Genomic DNA, 13,115 nt, shown 5'->3' on the forward strand with positions numbered 1-13,115 from the left:
AAGGCTGAGATTTTATTCTCAATGCAAAGGGAAAGGATCTTAAAGTGGGGGGAGGGGGGCAGAAATCACATAATCACTCCTTTTTGAAAAAGGCTTGTGGTTAGTTATTCAAGACAGACAAAATGGATGTGGCCAACCCACTGCAGACTAAATCAAGATTCTTTTAAATGAGTGACTCAACAGTTCAGAGGCCACCAGCAGTTCATTATGTATGTGGGCATGAGAGAGGCAATTCAGGAATATGATCGACATCCCATAACCCGAGAAGCCATTAACTGCTGTAAACTTTTCCAGGAGAAACACGGATGACGAGAAGATGAGTGGTCATCCTGAATCAAGCGAAATGAAGGCCTGAGACCCAGAAGTTGGCAGCTGGGTCCAGAGACGGGAATCAGGGGGGTGGGAAGAGTGTCTTATCTTGGGCTAATGGAAAGCTAGAAAGGAAAACTGGGGACAACTTTTTATCTCTTCCCGGAACATCAAGTGTCTCCCAGAGATAAGGACCGCTGACTTCCGGGCCAAGCAAGGCCTTTGAAGTTTCTGAAGGCTCTGTGGTGGGGAGGTTGAAATTGCATTAGGAATCTTCACACTCTCTAACTTTGAACTGCTGGAGCAGCAAGCACCCAAGTTCTTTTATGAATCTTTCAGATCAGGATTGATCATTCAAAGGAGAAACACCCTTCAGGAATACCTGAGTTCAAGAGGAAGAACCCATATAACCCATTTACATTTTCCAGCAAGTGACCCGACTGTGTATATATGTGCAAAGAACTTACTGCTTCACCATATATATCCCGGGAGGGATATATTTAACATTCTTTCTTTTAACATTTTTAACATTCTTTTAAAATTCTTTCCTATTTGTTCAGATCCTCTGAAAGTCAAGATTTAATATCAGAGTTCCCCAGGCCAGAATACTAGAGTGGGTAGCCTTTCCCTTCTCCAGGGGATCTTCCCAACCCAGGGACTGAACCCAGGTCTCCCATATTGCAGGCAGGTTCTTTACCAGCTGAGCCAAAAGGGAAGCCCAAGAATACTGGAGTGGGTAGCCTACCCCTTCTCTCCAGTGGATCTTCCCAGCCCAGGAATCAAACCAGGGTCTCCTGCATTGCAGGCAAATTATTTACCGACTGAGCTACGAGGGAAGCCCTCATTTTAATATACCTTCATTATTTTTACATAGAAACAGGCAACCAACTATAAAATTCACCTACATTCTAAAACTTAAGTCTACTAGAAACAGCATGCAAGACCAGTCAAGAGATGAGAAAAACAAAGAAGACAGAAAAATACACACAATTTCCCCTTTTTGACTCAAAAGACTGGAAAGAAACACTACGTTTTCACTGGTTCACTTGCTTCAGAGAGGCTGGGTGCCGGCTCAGCTATACATATGTTTCAAGAGTGGAGACTACTTCTACCAGACTGTTAATATTATTAATAAATTCTACTTTTAAAAGATAGGCAGCCCTCATTCATTAGTAGTCATTAATTAATGTACTTATTAAAGGACTTTTTTTACCTGTATAATAACCACATCAAGGATCCCCTCTGGCAACTGTGGGCCTGTTCAGCACACAGACACCTTGGGGGGCAGCTCCAGTGGCCTGCCTCATCCTCCTCTTATCAAATTGTTTGCAGGGGGTAGTGTGATCTGGCTAGGCTCCTTTAAATATTAAGAGAGCAAATACTGCATTAAGGAGGCCTCAGGTAAGGTGGTATCTAGAGTCAAAATAAGACAGAGCCGTAAAAGTTACATCAGTTTTGCTTAGATACTTGACAGGAACATGGCTACTTTTTGCTATTGACCTTTATCACTCCTTGCCAGTAATACCCGCCAAGTGAAACTCAGAATGTGTCTTAAGGGATGATAGACAGAGAATGATTGGGTACGTCCTCTGTTCTCTCCAGGAGACCAGATGGCTCTGTGCAAGGCTAGTCTGTATTAGTCCACAAGCATGGTTTCAGGATAACAATCCTCTTCCATGTCAACTAAATAACCATGCTCATATATGATCTTCATACAGTGTACGCTAATCTTTTGCCCAGTTTCACCTCTCAACAGCCTCATGATTTAAAAAGAAGGAAAAGGGGGACTCTTCTGGTTTTCCCATTCTGAGTAATTTCCTTTCTGCTGCTAAGTCGCTTCAGTCGTGTCTGACTCTGTGTGACCCAATAGGCAGCAGCCCACCAGGCTACCCTGTCCCTGGGATTCTCCAGGCAAGAACACTGGAGTGGGTTGCCATTTCCTTCTCCAATGCATGAAAGTGAAAAGTGAAAGTGAAGTCGCTCAGTCGTGTCTGACTCTTTGCGACCCCATGGACTGCAGCCTGCCAGGCTCCTCCGTCCATGGGATTTTCCAGACAACAGTACTGGAGTGGGGTGCCATTGCCTTCTCCAATTTCCTTCTACTTCCTCCTACATTAACATACCTTGCCACCTGCCTCCCCATCTCCCTAAAATCCTAGCCACACGTCTTCTACTGCTCCTTCCCTGCCCTAGAACTTCAGCGGACCTACACCATTGCTTTTAGTAGATGTGCTGCTCAAGTGAGCACAGACACCATTGTTTTTAATTATGGTAAAATGCACATAACATACAGTTTACCCTTAACCATTCTGAAGCACCCCGTTCAGTGACTGCACGATTTTCACTCCTCTTCTTCATATCAAACTCCCTTCCCTCGGATGTTGATGGCTCCTAGAAATCTCTCGATTGCACAGCTGCAACCCTCTTTAGATCTCAGTGAGCACTCATTCTACCCTGTGGTGCAGTGTCCAGAACTTCTGGATCACACAGCACTGTTTACCTACCCAGCTGTGAGTTCATGGACAGCAACTTTTGAGCTGCCTCACGGACCACACACACTCCCCCCGACCCCATTTAAAAACCTGATCCAGTGGGTAGGGCTAAGAATGAACCAAGTACCAATCATCTCAGCACCCAATGATCTCAATCATTTGCAAAACCTGAATTAGAGAACATAGGATAAACTTATTTCAGTTAGGGCTGAATATAGTGATGGGAAATCTTACGTCTTTCCAAAACAGGAAGATCCATTAAGTGGAGCTGTGTCTATTAGGCAGATTTACATCTGTTGGGAAATCCCTGAATCTTAGGTTAGAGGTGGTATTTCAAAGATGATCTGGGTAAAGACAATGAAAAAGAAACAAAGGTAACATCACTGTGGAGCTGTCAGAACTGAATATCCTGGTCCCAGAATAGATGGCAACACTGGAACAGCAAAGTCCCTTGAAAGTTGAGACTATTTCACAGGATGACTTGACAAGGAAGAACAGGGGAAGAAAGTCTCACAAGCAGAGAGAACAGCATGAACGGAGACAGTGAAGGGAAGGTCAGGTTGGGTACAGATATGATACATATATTTATAGGATGGAGGCCCCAAATCCTGTTTGCTTTGAAAGAGGCTGTTGGGCTATTGGCTACAGAAAATATGTTATTGCTTGTGAATACACCTGGATGAGATTTTGGAATATGAAAGGTGAGCAAAGACAGACAGAATGATTGCCCTAGCAGCACGAAAGATAACATTTATTTTAAGAAGACAAATGAAGAAAAACTACACTAAGAATATAAAGTTAAAGTGAACCTAAAATTAAGAATCATTTCTATCTATAGCTATACCTCTAAATATCACTGACTTGGCACTACTTATATAGTTTTGTGTGCGTGCGTGCTGAGTCGCTCAGTTGTGTCTGACTACTTGCGACCCCATGGACTGTAACCCACCAAGCTCCTCTGTCCATGGAATTTTCCCAGGAAAAATACTGGAGTGGGTTGCCATTTCCCACTCTAGAGGATCTTCCCGACCCAGGGATCAAACCCATGTCTCTTAAGTCTCTTGCATTGGCAGGCAGATTCTTTACCACTGTGCTACCTAGGAAGCCCTCTCATACAGTTTTGGGGTTGTCTAAATAGCGTTAAGGGTTCTAGAATTTGGAAACAAGATCAGAAGCTAAACAGAATCATAAGGCCACTCAACATCTATAAAGTAACTCATCTTAATGGAGAATCTGAACTTGTGTTGCAAAGAATTTAAGCTGTTTCTCCTTCCTAGGAAGCACTTCTTTATCATGTCTCTATCCATCAAGAGCCACAGCCCTTCAAAACACGTATCTAATTCTATCTCCTTTATAGGCCCTTCTAAGTGGTTATTTTTTTCTCCCTTCCCTCCCCCCCTGCCCAACTCTACAGTAACTAGTCCCTTTCTTTTAGCACTTACTGTGCAGTGTTTTTATACTTGTTTTGGTTTTCCCCTTGGTAAACTCCCTGGGAAGCAGTGTGGTTTACCTTTTGTATCTACTGCAGGGCCTTGCACAGTGTCTTTAATGGAAACGATGCTCAAACGTACCCACTGAATTGAGCTGGATAATCAATTGTCAGAATCTGACCCTGGGATAGCCCTACCAAAGTGCAAATATTTGGGGAAATTTAACCTGAAATATCCTGCCCCTCTCTTCCACATTTTAACTGCAACACACTTTAGGAAAATTGCTCTTTATAAAGGTACTATTGCCTTTCTTTAAAGGTGTTATCACTAGGTTCCCAATCAGAAGAGATAAAAGTTAGAATTTATGCCAGATATGGAAGAAAGAGTGAGATAGGAAAAAATAGAAAGAGACAAATTAAAACAGACTTACCTTGATAAGCCATGAGTCACGATGTTGTCCTCAAGTGGAGTATTCAACACCAAGTAGTGTTTTACTGTGTCATAAGTGGTTAAATCTGGCAATACATAGAGAAAGAAAGTTTAAATGTCATTCACTCAACAATGAATGTCTTCTGTGTCAAGAATGTGCTAAGCGTGGGACAAGAATGTATACGAAGATGAAAGATCCCATTCTTGTTCTCAAGCAGAGAAAAGCAGACCAACAGAGGGAGGGGGAGGAAAAAAGAAAGAGAGACAGACACTCAATTATATCATCTGAACATCTGAATCCAGCTTTGCTCAGAGTCGGCTCAGCCCCTGCACTTTTCAGTGCTGGAGCTCACGAATTCCTTTTTTAGCCTAAGCTAGGCTGAATTAAGATTCTATCACTTTAAACAAAAGATCCTGGCCATTATTCTACATTAAGCTTTTTGTACTTTTTTTCTAATGACAATGAAGAGCTATTGAAAGGTTTTAAACAAGGGAGGGCTAGATCACAATCATGGAATTTTATAAAGATTACCTACACCAAAGAATAGAGAAGTGAACTGTAAAGAGCTAAGAATGGGTAGACATATTTGATCATTCACCGGACATCTGAGAGCGTACCATGTGGTGGGCATTATTCTACGCACTGGGGAAAGAGCCATGGACAGAAATGAACAAAATCACCATTCTTTGTTGGAGGAGGAGACAATAAACAAGTAAGTAAGCCACGTGGCATTTCGGATGGCAGTAACTGCTCTGAAGACAAATCAGGCAGGAAAAGGGGACAGCGAGGGTGCGAGGGAGGGGAAGGATGGTTCGTGTGAATTTTAAATAGAACAGCTGGAGATGACCTCAAAATAATATTTGAGTGGAGACCTTCAGGAAGTTTGAGGAAGTAAACTTTGGAGGCATCTATGAGAAAGTGTCCTAGGCAGAACCACAGTAGGTCAAAAAGGCAAAGGTCAGCTTTGTATGTTAGAGGAATGGCAAGAACACTTGTTTAACAGGAGCAGAGGAGGCAAGAGTCGGAGAAGGGGACTAGGGCAGAGGAGTGGCTGACCTGGGCTAGTATTTACAAGATCACTGTGATAGTCTACTCAGACTATCAGGAGGCAAGGCACATTAGATATGACTACTAATTAGATTAGAACTACGGTTCTTCTGGTAAGAAAGAGTGGTGGCTTGGATACTGGGGTGTGGAGCACTGGTCAGATTCTGAGTGTTTTGAAGACAGAATCAACAGATCAGCCAGCAGACTAAATATGGAGGGAAAGAAAGGAAGCAAAGATGACTACAAGGCTTTGAGCTTGAACAACTGGAAGGACAGAGCTGCTATTTATAGCGATATGAAAATGAGACTGGACTGATTTAAATGTTTTAAAATGACAGGCACCGGTGATCCTGATGAGAACAATTTCAGATACATAGTGGGGCAGAATGGCTGTGGGATGTATGTGTGTATGTGTGTGGGGGGACCAGTTAGGATATATTTGTAGTGGTCCAGGAGGAGGAGATTAATAGTACTTCGGACCAGGGCATAGCTCTAGGGATGAAGGGAAGTGGAAGAACTTGAGATCTCTCTGGGAGACAGAACTGGCTGGATTTGGTGACTGGTTGGCTGTAAGCAGTAAGTGAAAGCAAAGAGATCAAAATCATGCCTAGGTTTCTGGGTCGTTCAACTAAAAAGCCATCATAAAAATATGATGATATCATATTTGGAGATTGGGAAGAACAGAGAAGGAAGTGATTCAGTAAATGATTTGGTTTGGACATATTCAAAGTAATATATATGTGAGATACCAAATGAAAATGCTGAGTAGATAGCTAGAACTTGGAAGAGAACTCTGGGCTGCAAAGATATTGAAGCAATCAATTGAGAAATGATAATCTGAAAGGTTTTCTGAAAACCAGAATATCTACTAATATGATGCAGGAGACATCAATGGACTGAAATAGCAAAATATAAAACAGACTTACTTCCTTTGGTGTTAAGTGGTATGTTACTAGAACTCTCAAAACTGCTATTTATCAGTTTCTTAGAATCATATAATTTTGGTCTTAGAAAGGAGTCCATTAAACATTTGCTGATTATGTAAGAGGGACTGGGAAAGGTAAGAGGCACTGGGAAAATAAAGATGAATAAAATACAGTCCATGCCTTCAGGGGGCTCAGAATCCAGGGGGAGGAAATAGACGCATAGAAGAAAGCAATGAAACGAGGTAAAGACAACAACAGAGCTAAGCACAGACAACTACGGAAATACACACAGGGGCATCCGACACACCATGGCCTGGGAGGGCTGGCTGTGGGAGGTTCAGGTAAAGCGCATGATGGAGAAGACACCTTAGCCACATATTAAACAATCTGCAGAAGTAACTAAATAGAGAAGAGGAAGAGGACAGACAGTACAGACGCTGAGGCAGTTTGGTGTGTGTAGGCAGGAGAACCTTTTCACTTATGGCTCTGCTTCCCTATGTGCTCCAGAATCAATGAACTGCTCAAACCCAGAAGGCACAGGTTGATTTATGCAGACCTTCTGTGTTATGGAATTTCCACTTTATTCTGTGAGTGATGAGAAGCCAGTTAGGGGTTGTAGGGATACCAGTAACATGTTGAGATCTGTATTTTCGATAAAGCTCTCTGGATCTCGGGTCCAAATCTGAGGGCAGTGGAAGAGATAGGTAGATGCCGTAGCAGGGGCCTAGCTGTGTTTTGATGGTCACTACTGTAAAAATGGTCATTGTAACGATACAAAGGTAGTAGTTACTGGATGGGGGAACCTTTTTCTTTTCAATGAAATATAGTTGCTGTTCAATATTATGTAGGTGTACACAGTGATTTGACAGGTGCGTGCATTATAAAAAGGTCTCCATGACAACAAGCCTAGCAATCACTGGTCCTCATAGAAAGGTACTGCAATATACTGGAATACTTCCTTATGCTGTACATTACAACATCCCCATGGCCCATTTTTGTAACTGGAAGTTCACACCTCTTAATCCCTTAAAATTACTTTGGTTCCCTACTCCTCTCCCCTTGAGCAACCACTCATTTGTTCTCTGTATCCATGAGTCTGTTTTCATTTTGTTTTGTTTTTTAGATCCTACCTTAAGTGAGATCATCTAGTACTTGTCTTTCTCTGACTGACTTATGTCACTTAGCATAAGGCTGGAGGGGGGAGCTTTTAAGAAATTTAGAAGACAGAAGAAATCAGTGATTGGCTATTGGAAGTGAGAGATGGGAATGAGTGAAGGAAACATGGAGGTTTCCAGCCTGCGGTGTCCAGCTGTACAAGATGGATTATATAGCAAGAGGAGCAGCATTACTGGGGGGAAAGATCTGTAGTCTAGACATAATGACCATCACATATGGTACATATGCCAGTTTGAATCTTAGAGGAAGGTATGGGGTGGGGAGGAACCCTTAATAACGGTTTGGTATTATCTCCTTACTGTCACAAGTTGCTAGTTTTAGGGAATCCTTTTCATACATCATTGTAGAATAAAGTGAAACCACTCTAGGGAAAATATTCAATTACAACATTACAACATAAAATAAGACTGTTGCCAGTACATATTATTAAAAATAATAAGATAAAAATTCTCATTTTCCCCATTGTAAGTGCTTATAGTTAAAATGATTAAGGTGATCAGGACTTCTCAGAACTCAGTAAAGTTTCCGTTACCTCCCATATTCACCAGCGCTGCTCTTTGTATATTGGGTACCCAGCCTGCCCAAAGCCCACGAATTCCTCCTTCAGCTAAGATTTTTGCAAAGGCATGATGCACACCACGAAATCTAAAGGAAAATAATAATAAATGTGAAAACTCTATGCATTCCTGTGTATGGGATGCAACTGCATAAGCTTCATCTATAACTGTTAATGATTCGGAGTACAATAATATCTTAACTATCTAGAATTGTTAACAAGTAAAGCAACCCATGTATGTCTAATTCCCAGAGAAACTTAACAGTTTTTTAGGAAAAAAGGCCAATTTTTTATTTAAACATTTTTATGGAAATCTTTATAAACTGTAACATCCATCCTCTTCTCAGATTATTAAATAGATTAAAACTCCTTTCTTGACATTTTACATCATCTGTGCACATATTAATTATAGGAGGGAACAGTGTCTATCAGACCTCTAAGTTCATTTTCCTCATATTATTTGAGACCTTCAAATTTTGTAATTTTATCAAATGACAACATTAAAAGATTAATTCTTATGTCACTTCATGAAAGAAATGATATTTTAGACCAAAAGTTAGGATGAAGAATTTCAGAAGAGTTCTTAAAACTTAATACTTTTAGCTTTATGAAAATTTATCTTTTCCTCATTCTGCACATTTTTCTATACACAGATGAAAATGATGCTGGTAAACCAAAGTGGGAGACCTCTGATATAAAATAAAAACCTAGGTTGTATATAGCCAGAAATACCTGGTGTCAAATATCACCTTATCACTTACTAGCTGTGTGGCTTTACTCAGGCCACACTCAGGCTTAACTCTCTGAGTCTCACCAAAAAGATAATATGATCTGTTTACTGGGCATTCATAATTACTATTCTGCTACATAAGAAGTATGCTCATGAATAATGGTCACCATAGCTAGAATTTATTTATTAACAGAATTTACTTATTAACACACTTACTAAGCACCAGGTTGTTTTATATATATATATATATATATATATATATATATATGATACATTTCATTCCTAAAAACTCTATGGAATATGTTATTATTATTCCAATTCTCATCTGAACAAAGAGACTTAGGGAAGTTAAGAACTTGACTAGGGTTATACAGCTAAAATGTGGTAAAGGCTGGATTTGAATCCCAGGTTGCTTGATCCCAAGGTTCATGTTCTTTACGGCAATTTTTTAAAACTATTATATCAAAACCAAAATGTCTAACATCAGAGACAAAGAGAAGGAAAAATATTGAGGTGATCAGTGAAAACTCAGACATTTCTGGACCCCAACAGTTCCTTTTCTACACGTAGCCAACCAAGGCGATATCACTTTGCCCTGCTCCATAGTAATCAGACTTCCCTGGTCGCTCAGACGGTGAAGCGTCTGTCTACAACGTGGGAGACCCGGGTTCAATCCCTGAGTCGGGAAGATCCGCTGGAGAAGGAAATGGCAATCCACTCCAGTACTATTGCCTGGAAAATCCCATGGACAGAGGAGCCTGGTAGGCTACAGTCTATGGGGTCACAAAGAGTCGGACACGACTGACTTCATTTACATTTTTTTTTATAATAATCAGAAGTTGTTACAAGATGACAAAATGGGTCCTGGGATGCTGTAAACTATATGGTTAAGTCAGAGTGGTACCCTTTTCTCCTCCCTGGTCCACGTTACTTAGGTTCCTGTTGGGAAGAGGGCCTGGACTGCCACAGCCCACCCTCACTTTGCACTGAGTCAGCTGGAGGGGCTGGAGAAGGCAATGGCACCCCACTCCAGTACTCTTGCCTGGAAAATCACATGGATGGAGGAGCCTGGTAGGCTGCAGTCCATGGGGTCGCAAAGAGTCAGACACGACTGAGTGACTTCACTTTGACTTTTCACTTTCATGCATTGGAGAAGGAAATGGCAACCCACTCCAGTGTTCTTGCCTGGAGAATCCCAGGGATGGGGGAGCCTGGTGGGCTGCCGTCTATGGGGTTGCACAGGGTCGGAGACGACTGAAGCAACTTAGCAGCAGCAGCTGGAGGGGCAGCAGGGCAGAGGGCAGTGGTCGTGGCAAACCACCAAAGGAGACCCCAAATTCTCCTCTACCTCTGGCTCAGCCACACACCCATAGTGTTCAGAGGAGCAGACCCCTGCAAGCTCAGCTCAGGACAGCCTACATTTTCTCTATTTCCTGGCAGAGGCTTATCTGTCTGTCTGCAAGATTTGCCTCTTTTCCAGGAGAAACTGCCTAAGTGGTATTTGAATAAACTTGAATGAGAGGCCGTTTGAAAAAAGGCAGATTTTGACAATACAGCATAGTGCAATAAGAAGATTTTATATCACAACAATATAGTAATATTGAAGTTAAAAAAAAAAACTTCCTTAAACTTGGGAAAAGAGGCAGAGAGAAATTAGACAGGGAAGTAGAACAATTCATAAGGTTTACCTTGCTATTTCCCTTCCTGCAGGGAGAAAGGGAAAGAAAACAGGTTTTCTGGCACCTGATGAGCCAGACCTTCTGTTATGGATACCATCTCAGATAGTGTCTCTAAAAGATGAAGAAACAGAGGCTAGAAATGTTAAGGGACTTCTACAAGGCCAAGCCACGAAGGCAGAATTGGAATTCACACCAGGGCAACTGTTAATGATCAGATTCTATCAAGCACCAGTAGGGGACAAGTCTAGCTGCCTTGGCTGGAAAAGTAGCAGAGTGATGCACATGCAGTCTGTCTGGTAAAGAACAGGCATAGCATACCAGGTAAAGAGAAGGCCCCCCTCCGGTCTCCTCTTAGTGAGTATCACTTCCAAACTAGGAGTCACAATGAATGCCTTTACTGAATGTTGGGGCCCAAAAATGCAGAGGTCAAAGGGGAAAGGAAAAGTACCTGTTAGCGGAGGACCTACCGCAGTGGTTTTCCTTCAAGTTTCCTTTTTCCTTCCATTTGCATTTGAACCTTCACTAGGTCAGTGGGGTTGGCTAAAAATTGGCCAACAACACCAGCCATCATCCCTCCAATCACTGATTTCCTAATTATAAAAGGAAATACATTTTTCTAAAGGTTGTTATCAATTTCACACATTTTGTAGGAAACAATACCATGCTGGTACAGCCCCTGCATAAGAGATTTAAGACAAAGTGAAGCAAAAAAAAAAATAAACAAACCCACACAAATCACAGAGGAGAGGAGATGGTTTGTCTACTGATGGGAGGGCTCAGGGACCAGGAGTCAAAATTCAAATCTGAAGTTTCAGGCCCCTTTAATGGCCTGAAATTCAAAGGAGGGAGAATTGCTTCAAAGATATAATTTAACTGCAGTTTAATTCTGACCACAGGGGAATAAAAACAGCATTGATGTAGTCAGTCTAACAAAGGCTGGTAAGCCAAGTTTTATAGGTTACTGTTTTAGTAGTTTTACGAAATGAAAGGGTTTTGAAAACGTTCCTCTCTTTGAAGAGACTCTGTCCCTGGACTCTTTCTCCTTTCTTTTTATAAAAACTGAAATATAGTGGATGTATGATATTAAATAAATTATAGGTGTACAATATAGTGATTCACAATTTGTAAAGGTTAGGCTCTATTTATAGTTAAGATACTGGCTACATTCCCTGTGTTGTACAATACAGTGTATTATTTTCAAAGCAAAACTTACCAAAGGGGATAATGCTTATCTTCACTTTTGCCAAACACAACTTCACGGAGATGTTCATAAGTGACCATTCGACCTCCAGAATACACTGTGCAAAACAGAGCATTGAAAGGATGAATTCAGCCCTACCTTTAATAAAGTAAGAGGATGCTTTGACGTAGCCTAGCTGATCTCCCTAGCAGTGTCTTCCTCTCATATAACCTAGGCTTCTGACACCTGGCCTTGGTGGCTCTCCAAAAGTGCATGCCTTGTAAAGCCTCAGGCCTTTTATGTTGCCTGATCTTTCTTGAATGGATTATCCCTTCTATAGTGAAGTGAAGTCACTCAGTAGAGTCCAACTCTTTGCGACCCAATGGACACCAGGCTCCTCCGTCCATGGGATTTTCTAGGCAAGAGTACTGGAGTGGGTTGCCGTTTCCTTCTCCAGGGAACTTCCCGACCCAGGGATCGAACCCAGGTCTCCCACATTGTAGACAGACGCTTTCCATCTGAGCCACCACTTGATCTTAGCCAAAAGGCCAAGAAGCGATCCCTTCTATAATAATGGCTTATCATTGCTAACTCCTCCTACTCTTTCAAGACTTCACTCAAAGAACATGTTTCCAGAAAGCGCCCTCTGACCTGGCCTCCAGTGTTCCAGGCTGTCATCACACCTGTCATCCTTCTGTGATCCCCCAGAACTCCCCAGGTGTGTGTCTAATACTGCACTTATCATCTTGATTAGAAACTAACTTGGTTTACTTGTTCATCTTTCCAGCAGACCATGAGCCTTTCAAGGCAGATTTTGTGTGTTTTCATTACACTACACACCCTAGTACAGAGCTTAGGACACAGCAGGCATTTTCATTCAATAAACACATACAACTTCACTGGATAATTTACTATGTTAAGGTAATCAATCTCAAACATATGAAATGAATCTTAACTATAAAACCACATATGGTGGTCAATAAAATACAAATGAAAAGAAGTGAAACTCAAAATGATAATGGGAAGCAAGAAGAAGCTATTAAAGAAAAGAATAAGAAAGAAAAATCATGAAAATCAATACACGGTATTCAGAGAGAGAGCTTTTTTTGATATTTCAGGAAGTTTGATGCAGGATTTTAGAATAAAACATATCAAAATCA

General features: G+C 41.4%; 1 protein-coding gene across 2 annotated transcripts in view; it reads right to left on the reverse strand.

Annotated features, from left to right (window-relative positions):
* The window catches only part of SLC25A27 (solute carrier family 25 member 27), a 28,530-nt gene that overhangs the window by 11,464 nt on the left and 3,951 nt on the right, over positions 1 to 13,115 (reverse strand). For both annotated transcript variants that reach the window (XM_040249529.1, XM_040249528.1), the window contains exons 3-6: positions 11,989 to 12,073; positions 11,243 to 11,365; positions 8,343 to 8,455; positions 4,662 to 4,746 (exon numbers count right to left, since the gene is read on the reverse strand). In XM_040249529.1, coding sequence (XP_040105463.1) covers positions 4,662 to 4,746; positions 8,343 to 8,455; positions 11,243 to 11,365; positions 11,989 to 12,073 — 406 coding nt within the window. The remainder of the gene's footprint in view (positions 1 to 4,661; positions 4,747 to 8,342; positions 8,456 to 11,242; positions 11,366 to 11,988; positions 12,074 to 13,115) is intronic.

This window comes from Oryx dammah, unplaced genomic scaffold, assembly GCF_014754425.2.
Source record: "Oryx dammah isolate SB20612 unplaced genomic scaffold, SCBI_Odam_1.1 HiC_scaffold_11, whole genome shotgun sequence".
Lineage (NCBI taxonomy): Eukaryota > Metazoa > Chordata > Mammalia > Artiodactyla > Bovidae > Oryx > Oryx dammah.